General features: G+C 28.9%; 1 protein-coding gene across 3 annotated transcripts; it reads right to left on the reverse strand.

Annotated features, from left to right (window-relative positions):
- Positions 1-943: 943 nt before the first annotated feature.
- Positions 944-18058, reverse strand: LOC117236464 (monocarboxylate transporter 13-like). Of its 3 annotated transcripts, none has more exons than XM_033499441.1 (6): positions 17822-18054; positions 6176-6432; positions 5648-5774; positions 4902-5081; positions 4587-4750; positions 944-4380 (listed from the first exon to the last, which is right to left on the reverse strand). In XM_033499441.1, exons 2-6 carry the CDS (start codon positions 6387-6389, stop codon positions 3335-3337), a joined length of 1731 nt encoding a protein of 576 aa, XP_033355332.1. In that variant the 5' UTR covers positions 6390-6432; positions 17822-18054; the 3' UTR covers positions 944-3334. The 3 variants fall into 3 exon arrangements, with proteins under 3 accessions (XP_033355332.1, XP_033355334.1, XP_033355335.1); XM_033499444.1 differs by having other exon boundaries at positions 3335-4368; positions 17822-18058; XM_033499443.1 differs by lacking the exon at positions 17822-18054 and having other exon boundaries at positions 6176-6458.
- Positions 18059-22704: the final 4646 nt, after the last annotated feature.

Here is a 22704-nt window from a genome sequence, read left to right on the forward strand (position 1 = left end):
TTTAGTATAGTGATCGATTGCTCCTGCGTGATCGCAATTAGAAGGTATTTTAAGGTAGTTAGGGTATTTTAAAGTATTTTTTAAAGACTATAATATTTGGTTGTTTTTAATAGTAAATTAATTTCAAAATATATACTATTCGTTCTATAAAATTTTTTGTTGTTAAGTATTTTTTCTTAATGGAATTAGAAAACTTTAATTTTATCTTTTTTAATGAAATTGAATAACAGTTTATATTATATTTTCGGTAAAATACAGTTTATTTTGGATCCTTACAAAGATGTAATTTACATAAAAGGAAATATAAAATGTCATATAAAAACAAATAAAAAAGAAATTTAGCAGATATCAATGATATTCCTAAATATCAATACTGAAAAGAAACATCAGACATGCTAAAAGGAACATAAATATGATTCATGTAGGGAATCACAATGACTATATAATAGCACCTGAAATCAAATACATGTAATTCTACTTGTAATGTAAACCAATAGTAATTAAAATTATTTTCTAATTATTAATAAACTTAAAATATTATTTAAATCATATAATTACACATTATTAAAAAAAAATAATAAAAATACCATACTTAACTGCTGAATAAGTATTCAAATTTTATTGTTTATTATAATAAATAACAAATTCTGATTACAGTTCATACATAAATTTTAAGAGAGCAAACGTCTATGACAATAAAAATAGTATTTTAGTGATAACGTAAAATAATTGCAGTTAAAAAATATTTCGATAATTATTTTAGTATAATTTTGTGAAGTATTTTATAGTATTTAATATTATATTATTTAAAATTATTGTACATTAAGATTTCTTTAAGTAATGTGAAAAGGAATATAGAAAGTATTTTTTAAGAAACGTGCAGAAAGTTAAACAAAACTTCTGTGAAATATTTTACATATAGTATGTATGTAAAAACATTATATACAGACATAATTCTCTTTATTTTCAGTAGAAAATACATTTGATAATACTTTCTTATTTTTCTTATTTTTTCTTGCTACATTCCATTGTTCTTATTTATAATCATAATGTCTGATTATTTTACAAATTATTTTAAATAAATGCTACTCAGATATAAAAATTACATTTGTAACACTTAATCATTCGCATTCATTCTTAATATCATTACAAAAATCAGAAATTTTCTCTACAATACAAAAATCTTGTTCAATTAACTCTAAAAGGAAACTATAGTAATTATATATACTGCAATACATAGATGACTTTTTTGTTCCTTAAAATATTAACCAGTATTCAAATAAAAACTTGAACTAAAAAATTGAATGCATATTGACGCATCACGTTTGTACAAAAATGAAGAAATTTTTACCAGAGAGTATGTGCACAGAAATCCAGATCATCAGTGATTAATGATATTGTAATACATGGAAAAATCTATAACTAATATAAATAGAAACAGCTGAGTATTTGGTATAAATATATAATTAAAATTTTCTATGCACATATAATAAACAGAATCTAGTAATTTTTAATCTCTCCTAGTAAAAAGATTCTCTAATAAGTCTAGTAATACAATACTTTTCATGATGTAAACAATGACATAAATAATATAACAATTTATTTATATCATTGTCTTTGTTTCTTTAATATATTTAGTACTAAAATTGGAATTAGAACTATTACAGTTTGTATTGAATTAATATTTCTTGAAAAATAAAACTTGTACAGTATTCGAATTTTGAAGACCTTTATGTTTGTGTGATCTATCCAAAAATTCAGATCATTTATAAAAGGTGACTTATTTATTTAAGTGAATGTTCTACTTTTAAAGACCGAAAAAATGTCAACTTTGGAATTTTTACATTTTTTACATATTTAGTGTTTTAAAAACATATTTTGGAAGTAGTGAATTTTAGCCAAATTTAAAAAATTGACAAATCTACTATTGGATCAATATTACAAGTCTTACTTTTTACAGCTTATAGAAGTCGCAAGTTTTAAATAGCAAATTTCATATTATTAATTAGCACCATATTGTGTGAAAAAGTAACTATATGTGCAAGGATTAAGATAAATCTACATTTAATCATTTCTGCTGATTAATTGTAAATTGTGCTTAATTAGTACCATCATTTTGAAAGAATTTTCAGACAAAGTGTGATGGACGATACAGCTATGATATGTAATCTCTGATTATCTATGATATTAATAGTAATGGATCATAATTTTTACTTTTAAGTAGCTAAAATATCAATAACTATATATACATTTCTTCACAGGAAACTTTCAAAAATGTCTTAAAGTAACCTATTTAAAGTATCATATCTCTTTACAGTTAATGAAGTATATAAAAATATATTGAAACTAGCTAGAAAAATTTCAGTAATAGTAAAAGTATTGCACAATAACAATTCTACTTAACATGTATTAATATATGATATTTCTGGAAAGACATATGTAACTCAGTAATACATTGTATATAGATTGTACTATAATATTGGACGAAATTAGTATACCAACAAGTTTAAGCACCAAGAAATCATTGAAAATTGATAATAGTATACAAAAGAATGCTTTGGTATAATTATAAATTCCTAAAAAACTTTCTCACAAATAGTAAAGTCATTTTTATTTTTTTCTTTATTTAAACATAATATTAATCTTTTTGCCAATTTTAGCAAAAGTTATCAAGCATTATTTAACTATTAGAAAATCATGATTCAATTTCATTAATGGCTGGTAAACTTGAGATGTTAAACTTTAATGATATCATAATAAAGTTACGTTTGTGCATTACTATACCGATTATATTAAAATATCCTTGTTGCTATAATTGTTTGTTTTGGAATTGTATACAGTACGATTGATATGTAATCATGACTTAAAATTTTAAATCATATAATAAATTTTATATTAATACGTAAACGTAGGGTTAATATATTCTTATTTCTACTCTTATCTTGTCCATATAATTTCATTATTAACATCAAATATGACTGCATATATGCCCATTTACAACCATAACAGTAAAATAATTCCTTATTATAACTAAATAAAACTATAGTAAACTCACTGATAATTAAACTATAAGTTATTAAGTATATCAATATACACAAATAAAATTAGATCAGTATCAGTATTCGAAATGATAATAATATTAATGATGTATTACTATAGATCCGTGAATAAAAAGACTAACTTGCAACTTTAAATGATTAAAAATGAAAAATTTTCTAAAAAAAAACTGTATGGTTTAAATGGCAGTTATAATGCTGTTATTAACAAGTCTATAATACCTTATAATTTTTAAACTTGTGCAATATTCATTATAGAAACTAGTAATTATGAAATATTATACAACTTGTAAAGATTTTTTGTTGCTCCTCTTTATAAGAGGTACAGCTGCCCATAATGCAGTGCCAAGAATAAGTATAATACCAAATGCTAGAAATATGGGTTTATATGATCCTATTGTTTCAAATATAACGCCACATATAGGTGGACCAATTAATTGAAGAACTCCATTAACAAATAAAGATATCCCATATGACGAGCTAAGTTTTTCTGTGCCAAGCATATCTGCTAAAATTACCGTTGTGATACCAATGTACATGCCTGAAGACAATCCAAACAATGCACAAAAGAAAGAAAGCATTGTATAACTTGTTGCCATAGGTAATAATGCCAAAGCTATTCCACTAGTACCCAGGCCACCAACGAAATAATAATACTTTGGCACAAAGTCGATATCTGATAATGAAGCACCACTGATTCGCCCAACTAAATCAAGAGCAGAAACAATTGATAAAAGTAATGCTGAAGAATTCTTATCAAATCCTTGTGAAATAGCATATGAAGGCAGTAAGATCATAAAATTGGTATTGCTGATAGCTGAGGTAGAGTTTGAAATGAGAATTACTAAATAAATTGGATCTCTAAGTACACTCAAGTCAAAGAATTGTCGTTTATTTTTTACTTCAACCTTAGTCAACGATGTTCCAGATATTGATTTTTCTGACAATTCTCCTAGTTCTCTTTTCGAACTTTCAAACAACTTCTCGTCTCTGTTCTTACTCAACGATGTGTTATTCAACTCTAGCTTTTCATTTTTTAATTTATTGGAAGTTACAAGAACTTCAGAAGTATTACTTTCTCTTCGTAAAGAATCCACGTTTTGACAATTTACAGTATCTTCTTTCTCTTTGTTCAAACTAGGACCTTTTTCGAAAGTATTTTTTTTCTTTGCTTCATCGCCTTTATCCTCATTTTTATCTTTCAAACAAGGATTTATTTTAGAGTTATTCATTATATTTTCAGTTTCAGAACTTTCTTCTTTCTTTGATCTTGTATTGCTGCATGATGTTTCATTCTCAATCGTGCTGGATGCTTTGAAAAGATCCAAAATTTAATTTAATTTTACAACTCATCTCAAAAAATTATCTTTTCAGTGTCATAAAAATATTCAAATTTAAAATATTTCAAATGTGCACATTATATGTACAATATAATATATATTGTTAAATACCCATTCAGTTTTCATAGTTCTGATTCATTTAGATTGTTATGTTTCTTAATAGTGTATCAATTAAACAATACTAAGTTACCTGTTAGTTTTTTTTTATGGGGGACTGGTTCATCTATAGTTAATCCTTGATTATCAATTCCTCCTTCTACTGGTACCATGATCATGTGTTGTTCAACAGGATGGTATAGTAAACCACATACCAATGTATTTAATGTGAGTGCACCCATGATTAATACTGCACCTCTAAAAATGTAATGAAAATGTAACACTTTTAAATTTCTGAAAATATGCATTTTAACTATTTTAACTATAGTGATATTTGATCATATTTGATTAAATTTTTTTAAGTGACATAAATTATACACATGCTATTCAATATATAAAGATACATTACCTATATCCAAAACAATCAAGAAGATACTGTAGAAAAGGTGGTAACACGATAGTTCCAATTGCACTACCAGAGATGCACAAGCCATTTGCGAAACCTCGAAGCCTTTCAAAATATGAAGTTACAATATACACTGTTGGTGGAAATGTTAGTCCAGCACCAATTCCAACCATCAAGCCATAGCTGTATTCATAAAATTATAAAATTATTAGTTCTCTTTTTTTTTTAAATATCTAATTTTACTATTACAATAAATTGTAGTGATAATGAATAAATTTTTAAATGATAAAAGAAACATTTTTTTTGTTTAATAAATAATATGTCCGATCACCTTTATTTTTTGATGATAAAGTTTTAGAAAAGATTGTGGGCGCCTGTAAAAGAGCAATCTGTCACACATGTTATTCACTTAAAAGTGTATAAGGGAGTAAATTTTTTTAAAAAATTTTAATAAACAAATTGATTATTTCTTAAATTTTCTTATAAATGCTTTACAAAAATTTTTCTACTATTACACCAAAATACATGTGTAGTAAGTATGTATTTGGGATGCATTCATTTCAAAAATTACATTGATGTACAGTGGGTTGCTATTCACTAGGCGTTCATAATCTTTACTTTTAAAGTTTCCTTACTAGAAATTTAAGAGAGAGTGAATATTTATCTATTAAACAAAAAATGTTGTTTTCATAATTTTTTTATTTTATCAAAATAAAAATGTCAAGGTTCTTAAGATGATTTTATTATACCTAACGTATAAATAGGAAACTGAATTAGCAAAGTAACTCAGCATCATCCCGCTAGCTGCAAACGCGCCGCCGATGATGGTCACTGTTTTGTAGGAGTACCTAGTTGATAAAATGCTGGATAGTGGACCTATAAGATATCATTTATTTTATCTAATCTTAATATTGTATTGAAAGAGCAAAATATGATTTTAAATAGTGAAACTATGATGTGTCATGTATATCTGAGAATTTACTTGAAAGCTTATTTTATTTACAAACATCTATAGGTTAGAAAAAATGCAGTGACTTTCCTTCATAAGTCTACAAAAATTTATGTTAAATTTCAACAAATTATTCATTGAAAGTTTTTAAAAATGTGGAAGGACGGTGTTTAACAGTGACGTAATGATCTAATTTAATTTATAGCATAAACAATCATTATATAGTTTATTAATTTTAGTAGCTATAACAGCAATATGAGATGAGACATCTTATTACTTCTCATTTAATTTGCAATGAGAAAATATATGAATGTAAAAATTGGCTTACCTAAAGAGTTGTATAAAAAGTAGCATAAAGCTGGCATCCATGAGGCGGCGGTAGAAGTGGATTTGAAAACGTGAAGAAATTCGACGAAGAGGACACCAAACGATTTCACGGTACCCGGAATAAGGAGGTTCACGACAAGAGCTGAAGAAAGGACGACCCATCCCCATCCTCCATCCGGCGGGACTAATTTCGTTTTTACACTCTTCGTCGTCATGTTAGCGTGGAGAATGTGGTGAAAAGCACTCAATTAGATTGATCTGTAATTATACGAAACATGACATTAGATAGTTACAGATATAAAGTATATTAAACAATGGTCCTTGTATAAATGGTCCAGACCTGATCAATTAAGCGGGTAAAGGTAGCGCTCTCTTATTGGAGTTAAGAATAGTAGCGCGCCCTATTTTACCGACAGCGATAATTCGATATTTTTAAATTATCAACAAAACATGTGTTTCAAAAATGACACAACTCAAGCAAGCTTTTCAGGAAAAGTGAAAAATTATTTGAAAGATTATACAAAAAATATTTTACTCGCTTCTATTAAATGAGTCCCACAATCTTCATTATTATATTTTTACAAAAATGTTTAAAAAGTCAGGGTAAGAAATATTAAAAAAAACTATATTTAAACTTTATAGATTTCACTAGAAGAAATTCACGAAGCTTTATAACTCATTGATTTTCTCCATTCATTTGCCCCATTGTACGATGCGCAGGTGGAATACTTGTAGTGAACGTGAAGAAAGGGATAATCCTTTTTGTTGTCAAATTTGTAGTCAATAAAACCATAAATAAGATTTTAGAATTAATAAACATAGCTGTTAAATAATCAATAGAATACAGAAAAATAATATAATTTTCTAGATAATAAGCAGTAAATATAGAGCCCTGCGCAATGAGAAAATTCTATTTTATAATCGGAATCCATTACTATTACAATAGTCCACGTGATTCAAATGCCTGTCAACAATAACTAGGAAGTCTTCTGGTCAAAATTGTCCATTGTTCTCAATGTTCCTTTAATATCCAGCCTAAAGGATAAAACTACAATACTTCAATTACTATAAAACAGAAAATACCGAACGCCTAAGATAGTAATTTAGTTTTTCTCCTTGTGTTGTAAAACTAATAACATGCTTAACACGTTCAATTGTCCCATACATCATACGTAACGCAAGCTGTCCGTTTTCTGCGATATTGAATAAATTTCTTGAAATAATTGGTACGAATGTAATACTTCACATAAAAAATGAGCCATGTATACTAAACTAATAATATATGAATATCATAAATATAACCATGTTAAAATTTCTATCTTCATTGTATTTCTTACATCGGTTAACAAATAATTAAATAATTGATGTTTTAAATTGTGTTTCACGAAGTATATACGTATTCTGTCTTATGAAGATAACAGTAGTCAATGTGAAATGTACCATTTACCATAATACACCATGAAATTTCAGAATATAAGTATAAACAAAATTTCTACGTTCTGGTATGTAGGACAAGGCTGAAGTATGAAGTGAACGTGATATAGCTATGTTTCTCTAGGAAAACAAAACATATCGCGTTATTTCTTGCATTATTTATATACGTACATATATTAGTACTATACTCCCTTCCATCTTCCAAGTTATTTTATTTGCAAAAGGAATATGGTGATAGGTTCATGTAATTATTTATAATTTTTCATGAAATTAGTCATACTAAACGGTAGCAAAAATAGTTTATACGTAATGCCATAATTACACGACACATATCCACAGACCCATATGCAATTGAATGGAATAGTCACGTGGCGGCGCGCACGCATCTGCGTACGCGTCTGCGCATGCGCACTAAAAAAAGAGAATGACAGATTTTACTCGAACTTTTCAAACAAATTTCGCATTGTGCAATTGCATTTGTCATACGAACGCATACTATCCCAATTACATAACTTATTTTATCTTTCGTAAGTCACGTAAGGAATATTCCGATCTTTTCAGCTATTTTTTCCCATTTCGCGAAAATTTTATGAAATGAATATTTAACAATTATACTATGTGTAATTTATATAGTAGATCGTTATTTGAATTTATATTAAGATAATTCAATAAACGACATTGACGTGCCTCCTGTACCAAATACAATAGCTCATAGGTATACTGTAGGTATCTATATATTAGTTAATTGGTGTGGTATTTTTAAACTAATAACCAGGTGTGCAATAAATGAGCCATTAGATTGTAAATACAGTTATTGGTTATTTTCAATTATTGTACTAATTATCCCCAATTATAGTATAGTGTACATTGTAGTTCTATATAAACTACTATCCATTAATATTATCACACAAAGATTAATTCAGTTGAAACGTTTTGCTGACTTGTCTTGCAAATAGCAGGCATACATTATTGTAAGTAATATGATAATCAAAGCTTTCAAAGAATTGATTAATTTGAGGAAGTTAGAATTATCTTTGAAATTTATTATAATATAATCTGATTAGGAAAAATATTCGTGATAAATATTGTTTCTGTTGAAGGATATAATTTGTGTATTCAACGAAGAATATGGTAGAATTCTGTAAATTTTCTCAGTAATAAAAGAAGAATATTAAAAAAAGGAAGAAAACATGAGGAACTTTTGACCAGTTTCTGTAACATAATTTCACAACTAAAATTAAAAAATTCAATTTTTTAATTAGATTGATAATTTAACTTTTATACTTTCATAGATATAAATTTATTGTAGAACATTCGACATTCATTATATGTAGTTATACAAATTATTGCACAGATAAGATCGATAATTTCATAGAACACAGTTTCGAGATCATATCACTATATGCTAAACGTATTACTATTAAAAATAAAGAAATCTTATGGTATTAGAAAAATGATTTAAACAAGAAATATCACGTGAGTGTATTATGTCAGGTATTTTATTTTTGTAAAGGGAATTATCAACATTGTCAAGTTTATGATATGTGCCCCATTTTTTACACAATATTAGATATTTTCCAAATTCAATAACAATTACTTTTATCTGCGGTAATGATTTTTAACGCTAACAATTAAAATGAAGTAAGATAAGATTTATAACACCTTAGAAATTTTGATTTTTACAGTAATTGGATTCCATTAGTAAAATAGAAAGTACATCTTCTGTAGCATTGCACCCATTGTCGTGAATATACTTAATGATTATCAATGTAACAATGTCTTTTGTAAATTTATGAACCTTTCTGTGTATTTATTAAAATGATTATCATTCAGTTGCATGTTAATGAAGAGCACAGAATATAACATTCAGAGTATTCCAGTGGATTAATATATGTACACCCCCGTTCATAAATATTAGGACACTTGCAGAAAATCGAAGTATACCTAATAAACCATTAAAAAATGATTAAAGCTTGTTTGGAACGGTAGACTATAAAGAATTAATATGTTCAACGTCTCAACAAATATCTCACCAATTACACGTATAATAAGGTTACATGTTTTCTTTATTTTCATATATTATCAGATACTTTATTTTTCTATTCCTATTTTGATATTCCTATCAGATACCTATTTCATTATGTCTAATACGTCGTTATTTAACTATATTCTATTAACAGTTTCAGGAATCCGATTTAAACTTTGCACTATTTAATTCCATCCACATTCCTTCAATGAGATCTTTTAAAATTCTTGCAAATTGTTTTCACAAGACTTTGTCCTGTATTTTGGATCATCATCTTATACGATCTAATTAATTTATCGATTAATTATTTGTCTAACAATCTAGAACAATTGTCGTGTTCTATACAAATTTAGCAAGTGTCCTAATATTTATGAACCTGTTAACGAGGTATTATACATATCTTAATACATACTCTTTTAAATGCACATTTATAACATATCCCCCATTTCGCCACAATAGTTAATTTAGATATTAGAGATTTTCTAACATACTATGCATAGTTTCGGAATCTAGCGTTACTTTAGATTGATCCGTTGGCGATGTCGCATGCAGAATGCCTTACGCACTTGCCTGTCCGGAATAAATGCAATTTTCATTAGAACACGCGTTCAATGAAACTGTAAGGTAAACGTGCTTCGGTTACAATTGATGATTACGTGAAGTAAACAACAAAGACACGATTTCTATATTTACGTGCAACGAACGCACAACGGCCTAATAAAAATAGATGAACTTTGATGCAATCGTGACGAACACAGCACTCGAACCCGTAACAAATAGAAATTTATTCCATGCCATTTCAAATAACTGTATACCACTATATTTAAATTGTATTAGAATATTCAAAGTGGATAAATCGAATGTAAGGAATATAGCCATTCGTGAACATTTTCGAGCATCCTACAAAACGCCTAAGTTTCTTGAAACAAGAAATTTGAAATTTTTTAAAACATAAATTAAACACTCTTAAAACTTAAAACTTAATAAAACACTCTTTTTCCTTTTTTCAAAGATAGGAATGCTTGAGAATTTCCATCACATCGGCAGCCACGTCATACATCCCTGAAGGCCCCTATACGCGAAGAAACATGTTGCGATGCATGCATCGATACTTAGGATTCACGATACATGTTACAATTTACGTAATTCGGTATCGGCAAATCGGCATCAGAAACAACTTGTATCGATTATGCGAGGAATTAGAATCCCGGTCTTAGTCGGTGAGCAAGGCTCAATTGGAGCGCAGGTTTCAACTTACAGAGGGTGGTACCGATACCGAATATAATTTGCAGTAGATTTTCATCATTGTATTTTGTTTCTCGATCCTTAGACGAACTTCATATATTAATAGATATTGAAAAGCAGAATCATCCGTATGCAAATAATTCTTAGAATTATTCGGTTCGTTCGTTTTCAATTCTTACAATAAAACGCTAAAACGATTGAGAAAATTTGTTCCTCTTGATTAGCTATCTTCCTGCCTGGTTCTGTTCAATGTACAATTTTTGCTCTTTATGATCAACCTCCTATTATCGATAATAATACCGCAGTTGGAAAATAATCGGGCATTTTGAAACACTTGTTCCAACGTTATCATACCATAAACTGAAACTGATGCAGATTTCCAGGTGTCGATGTAATACGACACGTTTCAACGCTTATACGAGGCCTTTAAATACACAGTAAGTTAACGGCAAGTTATCGAACAAACATATTTTCATCGAGACGTTTTAACATGTTAAATGCAGGAAGTTAGTAGGGAAATTCGATGAGAACAAATTTCTGTCCAAAATCCGCGCTGACGAAGACCAAATAAATTTATAATCCGTACGTGACGGCATTCAAATAATAATTGGTCATCTTTTCCGCGAATGAGAAATGGTTTTCAGTGGCAACACGAGACTTTAATTACCACGAAGCAATTGACGCTTCGCTAAACGTACTTGAACGTGTTAAAATTGCGCGTCAATGGAGCAAGCGTAGAGATGTCCTAATAAACACTTTTTCAATATTTGCGTTTTTATCCTGCCTCGCTCGTCACGCGTCATGTCATCGATTTCGTCAAAGAAAAAAAAAAAAAAAAAGAGAGAAAGAAAGAAAATCCCATTAATTATTACTGTAATAACGTGACATAATGCGTAGAAATTCTAGTTGAAAAAACATGGAAACGGAGTCGAAAAAGTCTTCGAATTTTTGCCAAAATGAACCCGGGTGAAGACGATGGTATTTATAGGTATCCGTATTGAGCAATATCAGCAAAAGTACGGTATAACCTGCAGGACTTGTTTTCGCATAAAGAGCCATAAGCTGTAAGAGGTGCAAAGTCGAGATATTTAAGAAGTTCTTTACATTCTTAGAGGTCTGTTTCAGCGTCACTTAACGTCGGTCATTTTAGAATCGTCGTATTGCTCGAGGCATTGCCGCTAACTTTAACTACAGTGGTATTTCCTCCTCTAACGTTATTTGACCTTTATGAAAACGATTCAAGAACCTCGTGTAACGAGACAAATAAATAAAAGCTTACGCTACTCAGATAATCTTATTGCCACCGTTTTCTTTCTCACGTTTTTCCACGAATAGTATCATTTTTCCTCGGCTAATTTATCGATATTAATAGCACAATCAACAGCTAATATTTATTTATTTTATTATTATTATTATTCTTGCGTTAGGATTTCGCCCATTGCAAGCTTCGATAATAAACTAGTTGCAAATATATGTAAATAAATAAGTAGTAATATTACCAAAGTATATGAGTATAAGATATACGTATAAGTAAGAATCTTACTTTGGTATAGTGACGATGATACTATCTGCGTGAATCTTATTCCTATTCTTATTACTAGCAATTAATAATAACACATTGCCATAAATGAAGATATGTATCTTAGTACTCGAGGCAAATTGCGCTACTTCTCATTGCCATCTATACGAAACAGTAATCTTCATAGATGCCCTTCAGTGTTCGCTTTCATAATTTGCCTAGTGTTTTTATTTATGTATGTTTCTGGTCTAAATTAACTATATATTGAGCAGCCTTTAAGGTTATGTTCGATCGATTCTGACTTTTTCCTGTCACATATTTGGCATAGAGCCAAATACCTTCATCTATATAATATTATGGTACTTCGTTTATTCTGTTGATTTTCAATTATTTTCTTCTTGTCGTATTAGAATCTAGAATTTTTTTAAATTATTAACAGCTAATTTATTGATATCTATGCTAGAATCAATATAAATATAATAAATTCACGTTTCTAAATTTGTATTCCAAAGTACATATTCCTAGATAAATTAATTAATTGAAAATTTATATTCTACGAATTTTGTGAATTTGCAGGAAGTTCGACCTTTCGTAGAATATTTTAGTATAATACGACCTTGGAAAGTATTATGGTACCTATTTCGTATGTTAAAGTAATTATGTAAAACCTTGACGCGGTATAACCGTTATAAGGAACCGAGACTGTTTCGTCTAGAATTTATGAAACAGTATATTATAGTAAAACAAAATTTCGATAACAATAATGGTACTGAGAACAACGAAAAAGTGATGTTAAATTGTAAATAACTTTACGATAAAAGTGGCATCGAATGAATGGTACTTACAAATGTTAATAACGAGGGAGAAAAATGTTACTACAGAAATGGCAATAAATGGTAAAAAAATTGATAACAAAAGGAAGAAATATTGCTGTAAAGGAGTGACAATAAATGCTACAGACATTGATGGCAAATCGAAAAAGTATTACAATAAAAAAGATGTTGCAATAACAAATTGTACTAAATAATAAAAAAATAATTTATGTTACGGGAAATGATATTAAATAATAAAAAGTGGTATGGTATGATATTTATACAAATCCTTTTTTTTTTCAAACACAGATAAAGTATTATAGGTCGAATAAAAGAATGTTTTATATTCTGATTATAATAATGTACATTTCACTTTTGATATTTTATATATTTTTAGCATTTGTGCATCTCTTTGTTTATATTTGTTTATATTTTATATTGTTCATATATAGTATGTTCATGTATAGTTTATATTGTTCATATTTTTGCACACTTATAGCCATCGTGAATGCATAAGAATATTCCAGCCTAATAATAAAAATCGCTCTACTCACTAAAACAACCGGGGAATCATTAGTATGAATCGTTTTATAGCATCAATCAGGTAAACAGAAATAAAGAAGTACTATAGTGGCTAGTTAAATTGACTTGTTATTCCTGTGATACTGTAATAAATATCAACTTTAAGACAGGCATTAAGAAAAAATAAAAGACACAGGTAATGGGTATAAAGGCCAAAGTGACATGAAAAACGATCCCTTAATTAGTTTAAGCAATGTGGTAAACAAAATAAAGAGGCAATCACTTGTTTGAAAATCACAAATCAATGAAATATTGCAACAACAAAAATGACACTAAATGGTAACAAAATTATATAAATACAGTAATAATAGATTTGATACCAAAAATGGTATTAGATAATAAAAAAAATGGTACCTAGTAAGATACCTATATTGCAATCATAAGAAATGACGCCTTAATACTCAAGAAAAGAATATGGCAACTCTGAGAAATAGTATCAAGCAATTAAAAAAAATATATTACATTGATTGAGCAGAAACAATGATTTATTGCCACAACAAAAATGGCAATGAATGGAAAAACAACGCCGAATAGAAGATGGAAGTACCGGAATAGCAAATTGATGAATTAAAAATGTGATGTTAATAGAAAATATTCTCGTGGGAATTATAGTTTCATTATTTTTGTAGTTGTATAATTTCTAATTCTTTTGCAAGGAAAATCAAAGGATCATAAACGGTTGAATAATGGGAAAAGGAAATAATAAATGTTTATTATATACTTTCCAATTTCCTCACGATAAAAGTTAATGAATTAAAAATATGTATGTTTTAGTAGGAGAAAACCTTATAGAAACATTGCAATTTTTGTAATTCTATACCTTTTTATCCTTCTCTAACAAAAGAAGAAGAAAAACACTGTTGCAGAGCTATCAAGGGATTCTGTATTAATGACTATGATTTGCTTCGAAAAAAACCTTCGTAACATCATGAGCTATGCCGAAGATAGTCGTCGATTAAATTGCTTCTATAAACAGTAAAATTCGAAGATCCTCTCCCGCTAAAAATAATCTCTTCCACGAAATGTTATTCTACAATGGTGGTTTTCGTTACTTGTTACAGTCGAGAATTAATGGAAATATTCGTTATAACTAAACATGAAAATATAATAATGTTAACAATTTATGATAATAGAAATTCTGATGACGCATCTTTTCCTCGCGCGGATACGTGTCGCGTCCTGCTGAAAAAAATCATTTCTGCGCGAGGAAAATTTTAATGCAAATTGTTGGCTGACTTGAGTTATTGGATGATTATAATAACAACTACTGTGTGTGACTAATAAGTTACACGTAAAATCTCCTTGTTTATTCACACCGCATAAATGTTTGGAACGAAGCGAACGATATTTTCCTAATACGATTATTACCAAATAAATGTTATCAAATTATAGAAATAGCGTTGCAATACTAATTGTAATACTATTATTAGCATCGATATTAACTACAATTTAACTATATTACTTGTGATGTTTTTATTTCTTGATTTCACACTAAGAAATATTTTTAATGTACGAGAATATCGTTATTTCTGAATATTATTCTAGAAAATGATTTAGACATCACTTTCGCGTAAAAATATCGATGCTGGCGAGAAAGCCGGCCAATCAATCATTTGCGAGAAAACAATATCGACTGCGACACAGTATCTTACCGTGAAATCTCAAATAACGTGTTCGCTTAATTACATAATTTGTTTGATAGTTTCTTTTTTTCTTGGAAGCTAAATTACAATTCTTGCATTTTTCTTTTGTAGAAATAATTAATAGGCAAATTATCGGCTTTTCACAATATTTAGTAATTTATTAACTTTTACCGTGAGAAGACTAAAGACTGTAATTTACTATTTCAATCGTTTAAATTGGACACTTCTTCGATTTCTATTTGCAAAGATTAAAAATTATACAATTACAAAAGTTGTAACATTTTTACGAGAATCTTCTTTCATTAAAGACATATTTTCGATTTATTAATTTTTATCATAGATAACCCGAAATTACAAAATATAATATTAAATTAAATTACAAAGTACAAATTTGTCATTTCATTTTTTATTTCCTTCAAGCACAATTAAAAGTTGCAAAATTTTTACAATTTGTGAAAAGTACGAATGCAAATTGATAAAAATAAAAGTCGTGATTCGTAGTATTTCGATTGGAAATCTAAGATATGTAAAAATACTATCATTAGTCAAAGATTTAATCAATTTAAAATAGCTTTATGCACATCCAGTCGTTCTTCGAATAATTGGCGATCCCACTTTTTATACTTCAACTATATAATTTCAAGCAATCGTAATTACATATATGCTGACAAACAGCTGGTACGAGATTTTTAACTGAGTTCTTTCGAACAAGATTAGTTTCACGTGCAGCTATAGTAGATTGTAGAATTCACGTTACGTGCAGCCAAAGAAAAGTGAGTACTCGGGTCTCAATGACTTACATCTCTCGCACGCTATAACCAGGACCCGGAGCAAATTTTATTGGAAATAAAACTGAAAGATAACAACTTCAACTAACGAAACATAATTCAGCCGATTTATGATTTTTTCAAACTGTAACTGTATTTCATGATATATCGAAATCAATTTTGATTACCTTAATTAGTGAATTTTTTAAAGCAAAATAACAAATAAACGTGAAGCTCTAAGTAAGAATGGAGGATAATTTCAAACAACGAATCATAATTAATGAACCAATTCGTTATTTCAACAAGTAATTCTATTTTAGATCTAACAAATTAAAATTAATATTAAAACGATGCAACGTATAAAGGTAGAGTTTTTAACGCTGTATGTTGCATCTATTGCAGTCATAAACAATAAAACCCAATTATTTTAGAACGTAACAGCATTTGCTCTCAGAATTGTTCTCCTTTCAATTAGTCTTGGATATTAATTGCACTAGCCTGTGTATAGGCGCGAGGAAATTTGTATTTTTAACTCTCTTGGCATAATAGAATCAGATATTGTTACTTGGAAGCTTGTATTCCATTTTATTCAAATAAAAACAAAATAAAGATTCATTTCACTTTTGCTAGCGAAATAATGAAATAATTTAAACGAAGATAATTCTTTGATTCAAACAAACTAACCTATAATTATTTCAAAGTAACTTTGTGCCAGGTAAAATGATCTTGAAATATTTAGCATATCTGTGTACGTATAACAATGGCCGTGCACCATTTTCAATATTTTCAAAACACAACACGTAATTCAAGAAAAGCAAAAATGTCACGTATCGACATTCATCACAGAATCGTAACTTTGTCGAGCCGTTCAAAATTTTATGAGCCTAGCGAGATGATTTAAAACGTAACAATATTTACACGATCGGGAAAACGCAGCGAAACCTGAAAAGCAGGATTTTACGTATTTTTTACGCGTAACATTCGTTTCACGTAAGTTTGACACGAATAATTGCAATGGCCAATCTATTTCCATTCACTTAAACAAATTAAATTCGCTTAAAGATTAAAACACGATCGAAAGTACATAATGTTATCATCATGGGTGATGGTTATCGTGGCGAAATTTCTTTAATTATACAAGCTATTGCATACTATAGTTATTAATCGAACTTTTCAAATAGTAACAAATATGAAATACTATATTAATAAAATTTTGGCAATTATAGAAGTTATTAAATATTATCGACAAAAATATCAAATACTATCTTTTTTAACAAAATTCCTAAAACCGTGAAATATACTAAATAGTATCCTTATCAATTATCGTTGTTACCAGTCAGTTATATAAAATATCTAAAATTAAAAAAAAAAAATACCAAGTTCTATTATTCTGAAACTTCTTCAAATCGTACGAAAGAAATTATTAAATTAAACACATTATTTAAGTTAGATAAGAAATATGAATGACGGATGATAGACGTTTCCTACGTTAACAAACTATCCGAAACTGTCAAGCGATCGAATGTCAACCGCGTGAAAAAAATCGATTCGCGATTTAACGATTTCGCGAAGGCGGTGTCGAGATTATAGTCACATCCGAAAGATAAACGTGCACTGACCTGTAGAGGTTCCGCGACCTGTGCAAACGGTGGTCGGTCCACAACGCTCGGTGACACTAGTTTTCTTGTTTAGGCAGAGAAGGGCAGCCCGGCCGGAGGAATCTTCACGGGACGTTCACTATCATCGTGAGTCTTGAACTAGACTGTGCACAGGCACTGAAGAACTCGTTCCTTTCCCTCTTCCTTTTCTTTCAGTCCAGCTCAAGCTGGAGGCGGAGGGACACCCGAAGGTTGCCCTCGACTTTAACCAAACGAAAATGGTTAGCATATCGCAGCATCATAAATCGAAGCGTCTTCATTCGTGCAACAGCTTTCAACCACCGAACTAATAGATCACCGTCGGTGTCCTCCGTAAAATCTCTACATCAGCCACTGACAACCGTTTAGCAAATAGAATATCTCATTTCTCTATCTCGATACAATGTTTCATATACTGTGTCTCACTAAAGCATTTCAACGCTTCTATAAACGTTTCTATTTTGTTTCATAAAGATTTCATTAGAATTCATTTGATATTTATTGCAAGCATACACTTCACAGAGATTAAGTATTTGAATAATCAATTATTATATTAGTTAGAGCATCTTTAACATTAACTATATGCTTAAAGCTATTTATACTGAAACGAATATTTTTCTAAATGTGTATTTGCAATAAATGTATTCTAATATTTACCTTTATACGTATTCATTTTAAGAGTGATTCCATATTTTATCAATATACAATGGTTCACGGAAGTATTTCAACATGTGTATTTATTGAAATTGTGTGTATAATATAAAACACTGAAATCTCATTAGCACTGTAATGAGACATGACGATGATTATATTGGTCTTTGAAACCAATCTGAAGATAGTTACAACATAGTTACTGCAAACGTATATTTAATTCGAGACTAGTATAGATCATGATTAATCATCTTAAACATATAATACGTAAATAGTCGACTCTCGTTACAATACTAATCGAATTTCAAAGTGTTTCATTTTTATGTAACATGCATAATATATACATAAATACTTCGTGAGCTATTGTATGTACAATCGATAGTATCGAACAAAACGAAGATCTATTGAAAACGATCGTATCTATGACATAAAAAGAATGAGAAACTACATTATACATTATTCAAAGTGTAACACGCGAAAACAACGTTTTTACATTGATACGTACGTTTATATAATGCCTAGAGGAAAGCAGATGGTGGTGAATGGATGCACGTTTCTCTTTGCGCATGATAACGTTTTACTATTTTAGATATACTACACGGAACGATTTCTATCAAAAGTACTGAGGATCTAAATGAAATTTAGAAATAGAAAGAAAGACCTTGTATCGAATAACTGGTTTAAACACTAAATATGAACAATAACGATTTGCATTGCTTATATAAATACATACATTTGCTTATATAAATGTAGAGATTTTATATAGACGCGCGACTAGTGAAACTCGGTAAAACTCGTACATTTTCATAGGAATCGGTCGCGTTTCCATTACATCACAATTTGCTTACTGCTGCGACGTTACACACAAACATACACGTATCGCGTGCGTATCGTAAGCGTAGGTACGGATCCTGAAACGCGATTATCGCGAAATTCTCTCGAGGTTGCAACCACGATCTTGTTATTATCCTTATCAAAAAATATTCACCGATTACGTACGATAATTTCGATCAAATGTGTATTTCGATCATGCTGCGGCCTCGTGGCGGGAGATAGAGCAGGTTTACTTAGCGGTTTGGTGCTAGATGCACTTGATCGTATAGCCAGTAAACCATGCGAAATACACGGGTAAAAGTTACACAGGGTGGGAGATTCCTCCTTCCAGACCCTGTACGCACCACCGGTTCTCACCTTTATTCGAACCAACACCGAGCCAAGCTTGACCACCATACGTTATAGCCAATATATTATTCCAGTGGGCCAAGCTAAGATATCGGGGAGATTCTTTCTTCTCTCTGCTCTCTTCCCCTACTGTACAGATGTGGTTGCTTTTGTACATCTTCTTTCTACCAACGAACGTTCTTTCAGTCCGTTTTTACTGGTCATCTCCTTCTGCTCGGTCGGTATTGCTCCTTTTTTTCCCTCTCGCGCTCCCTTCTTTACCCTCCTCCTTAATCGTTATCCTGCAGGTTGCTTATCACTTTTTATTTGAAAATGCGCGCTGCTATTTTTAACCTGGGCATTCTTCTTCCTCGCAATCTTGTTTCTTCCCAGCTCGTCTTTCTTCTTACCAAGAAGTCCCGACGATGTTCTCTTCTCTTTGGGCAAATAAAAATGTATTGCCGAGATCCTTGTATATAAATCTTTCTTTTCATTTTATACGGTAGTTACAAAAAGTATTTGTATATCTTTTTAAATTTATCAATTAATTAATTAGGTACAAATAGATTACATTTTGTATTATTTAGAAATACGTTTCATGTGACAGCGAAAATTTGATGATTATGAAAATTGAATGAACATTCTGATAAAAAAATGATTCATTGGAAAATAAGGTTATTTGCTAATTTTTTTCTTTTTTCTTTCTTTGTAGCCATTGTACTTCGTTTTATTTTTACTTCTTAATAACGATACGATACTATAATAATTTTTACGGACCATAAAAAATGTTGTTTGACTTAAATACCGCAAATATCGTTTTTTGCAAGATATTACATACAATGATTCACGAAAGTATATGAACACTTATCGTAAAAATCTTTTATGTATGTATGCGTAACATGTAACTTTATATAATATTTTGAGATTTCATTAACACTGTATTGAGTTATATTGATCAAATTTGAGCCATCTTAAACAAATAATAAATCATAAAGATTGTTCCAGTGAATGTAGAGCTTATTAATATTTATAATGGATAATTGATTACATACGTTTGTGATTTGTGCGATTTGTACGAAATATATATACTTAAACTAAACGTTTTGTAATCTTTTCAAATTTTTTTCAGATGCTATCGATATAATCATGACAGTTGAGTCTCATTACAGTATTGATGAAATTTCAAAATGTTTTATAAAAAATTTCTTTCATAAGCTACTGTTTTAATATTATCGTGTAAAACAAAATTGTTTACATAATTATTACAATAATTGCCAGGTTTTTTTCTTGTCTGTATATATTTCCCGTTGTACGCTGTCCATAGACGTACATTGACGTGTGAGAAACTTATTAGCATCTAAACGTAAAATCTGTTTTCGCTTCAGGTGTTTTTTGTAAAATGAAAGTTGTACACGTAATGTCATTTAACGAAACAGAATAAAAATAAATGTATTCTATGTAGCGCCGTTCATTCATGTGAGTGTGTAATGGGATGCGAAAAGAAATTAAAAATTCGTAATAACAGTTATATTTATTGCTGATGTTAGTGTAGCTGGAAGTAATTGAGCGGATTCAATATTAGCCTGGTCTGGTTAAGAATAGCCACGATGGGAATCCCGTTTGACCACCTTGCGTGCCAGTTGCTTACTGACTAAATTAGGGTGAATGTTCCGTTGTGTAAAACTTATCATTATTATTTCTTTTATCAAATAACAATATTAAATTGTCCGATTTTATTGTATTGATAATAGAGCTGTATTAATAACGTGAACGTGAAATATAACCTAATCGAGTAATAAAATTGCAATCTATAAATACATGGTACATATATGCAATTGTTTAATTTCCTTTTTCTCTATATATCTCATTTTTTGCATATTTTCTGTATAAAAATTGTTTTTAAGGTAAAATATTCTTGCAAAATCTATTTTGCAAAAATAATAATTCGGAGAACGCTATTATTATCAGAGAAGGTTAAGGAATAAAAGTCTTGTAAAAACTCGCTCGAATGTCATCGAAGTTGATTTCAGTTGACTAATAAATAATTTATTTTTTAATTGTATTTGTACCCATAAAAAGAAATTATTTACATGCTAATATATTTTATATTTATCATATAATCAATTCATAATAATAATAGTAGATTTATAAAATGATTAATGAAATTTATTATTTACGATATTCAACTGTAGATATCCAACAAATTATAATTACTTAGTTTATAACGTTTTTATTAATTTTTTGTTACAATTTCGTTGTAAAAAATGAATACAATTATCTATTTTCGTATTACTATTTATTAGATGTTAATGAACACATACTAAACTTATATATCAGTTACGTGTAAAAGTTTGTTACAAATACATTACAATTTACAAAAATAAATATAATTTTTGTATTTTATATTAGCCTTGGAATTTTTATATTTGTATAAAATAATTAACTTTGATATATTATTACAATATAGTGATTAATGGCATTTGAATATATTTTAATCGTACATGTATTTAATATAAAAAAATATAGATATATTGAGTACACACTTAATAATCATAAGAGTAAACAGGAAATTGTTTATAATAACTTAATTTCTATTATTTTAAGTGTAAAAACAATTTTTTACATAACACTAGAAAAATTATGGCAAAAATAAACATAAAATATTATTGTATATAAATAAACAAGTTCGATTAATTCAACGAACTGTTTTATGAACACATCAAAATATCATAAACTTTCTTAAACTTTACTTGCTGCAATCATGATAGAAAAATTAAATAACTATAACTAAAATTGTGTTAAATCAAAGAAATTATTAAAAATTTCACATTAGAGTTGTTATTGGTCTCACTCTTTGTTAGGATCTTACTGCACTATATTAATTGATAATTAATATATATAATAAATATATACATGCATATTTACAAATAAATATTTTAAATAATATTATAATTTGTTTTGAAAACCGTCATATAAATTCAATATATAGGGATATATGTGATCCATGATAGTATTAAATATATTAATATATTTAATATAAAACTTACATTGCT

Source organism: Bombus vosnesenskii, unplaced genomic scaffold, assembly GCF_011952255.1.
Source record: "Bombus vosnesenskii isolate JDL3184/JDL3185 unplaced genomic scaffold, Bvos_JDL3184-5_v1.1 scf7180000013349, whole genome shotgun sequence".
NCBI classification, from domain to species: Eukaryota; Metazoa; Arthropoda; class Insecta; order Hymenoptera; family Apidae; genus Bombus; species Bombus vosnesenskii.

What these genes read in the sequence shown, in the direction of transcription:
- LOC117236464 (XM_033499441.1), bottom strand. Translation starts at nt 6,389, where the DNA reads ATGACGACGAAGAGTGTAAAAACGAAATTAGTCCCGCCGGATGGAGGA. An exon ending in GTTTCCTATTTATACGTTAG is followed by an intron (nt 5,082 to 5,647) that starts GTATAATAAAAT and finishes TTATGAATACAG; the next exon opens with CTATGGCTTGATGGTTGGAA. An exon ending in CTTGATTGTTTTGGATATAG is followed by an intron (nt 4,751 to 4,901) that starts GTAATGTATCTT and finishes TTACATTTTTAG; the next exon opens with AGGTGCAGTATTAATCATGG.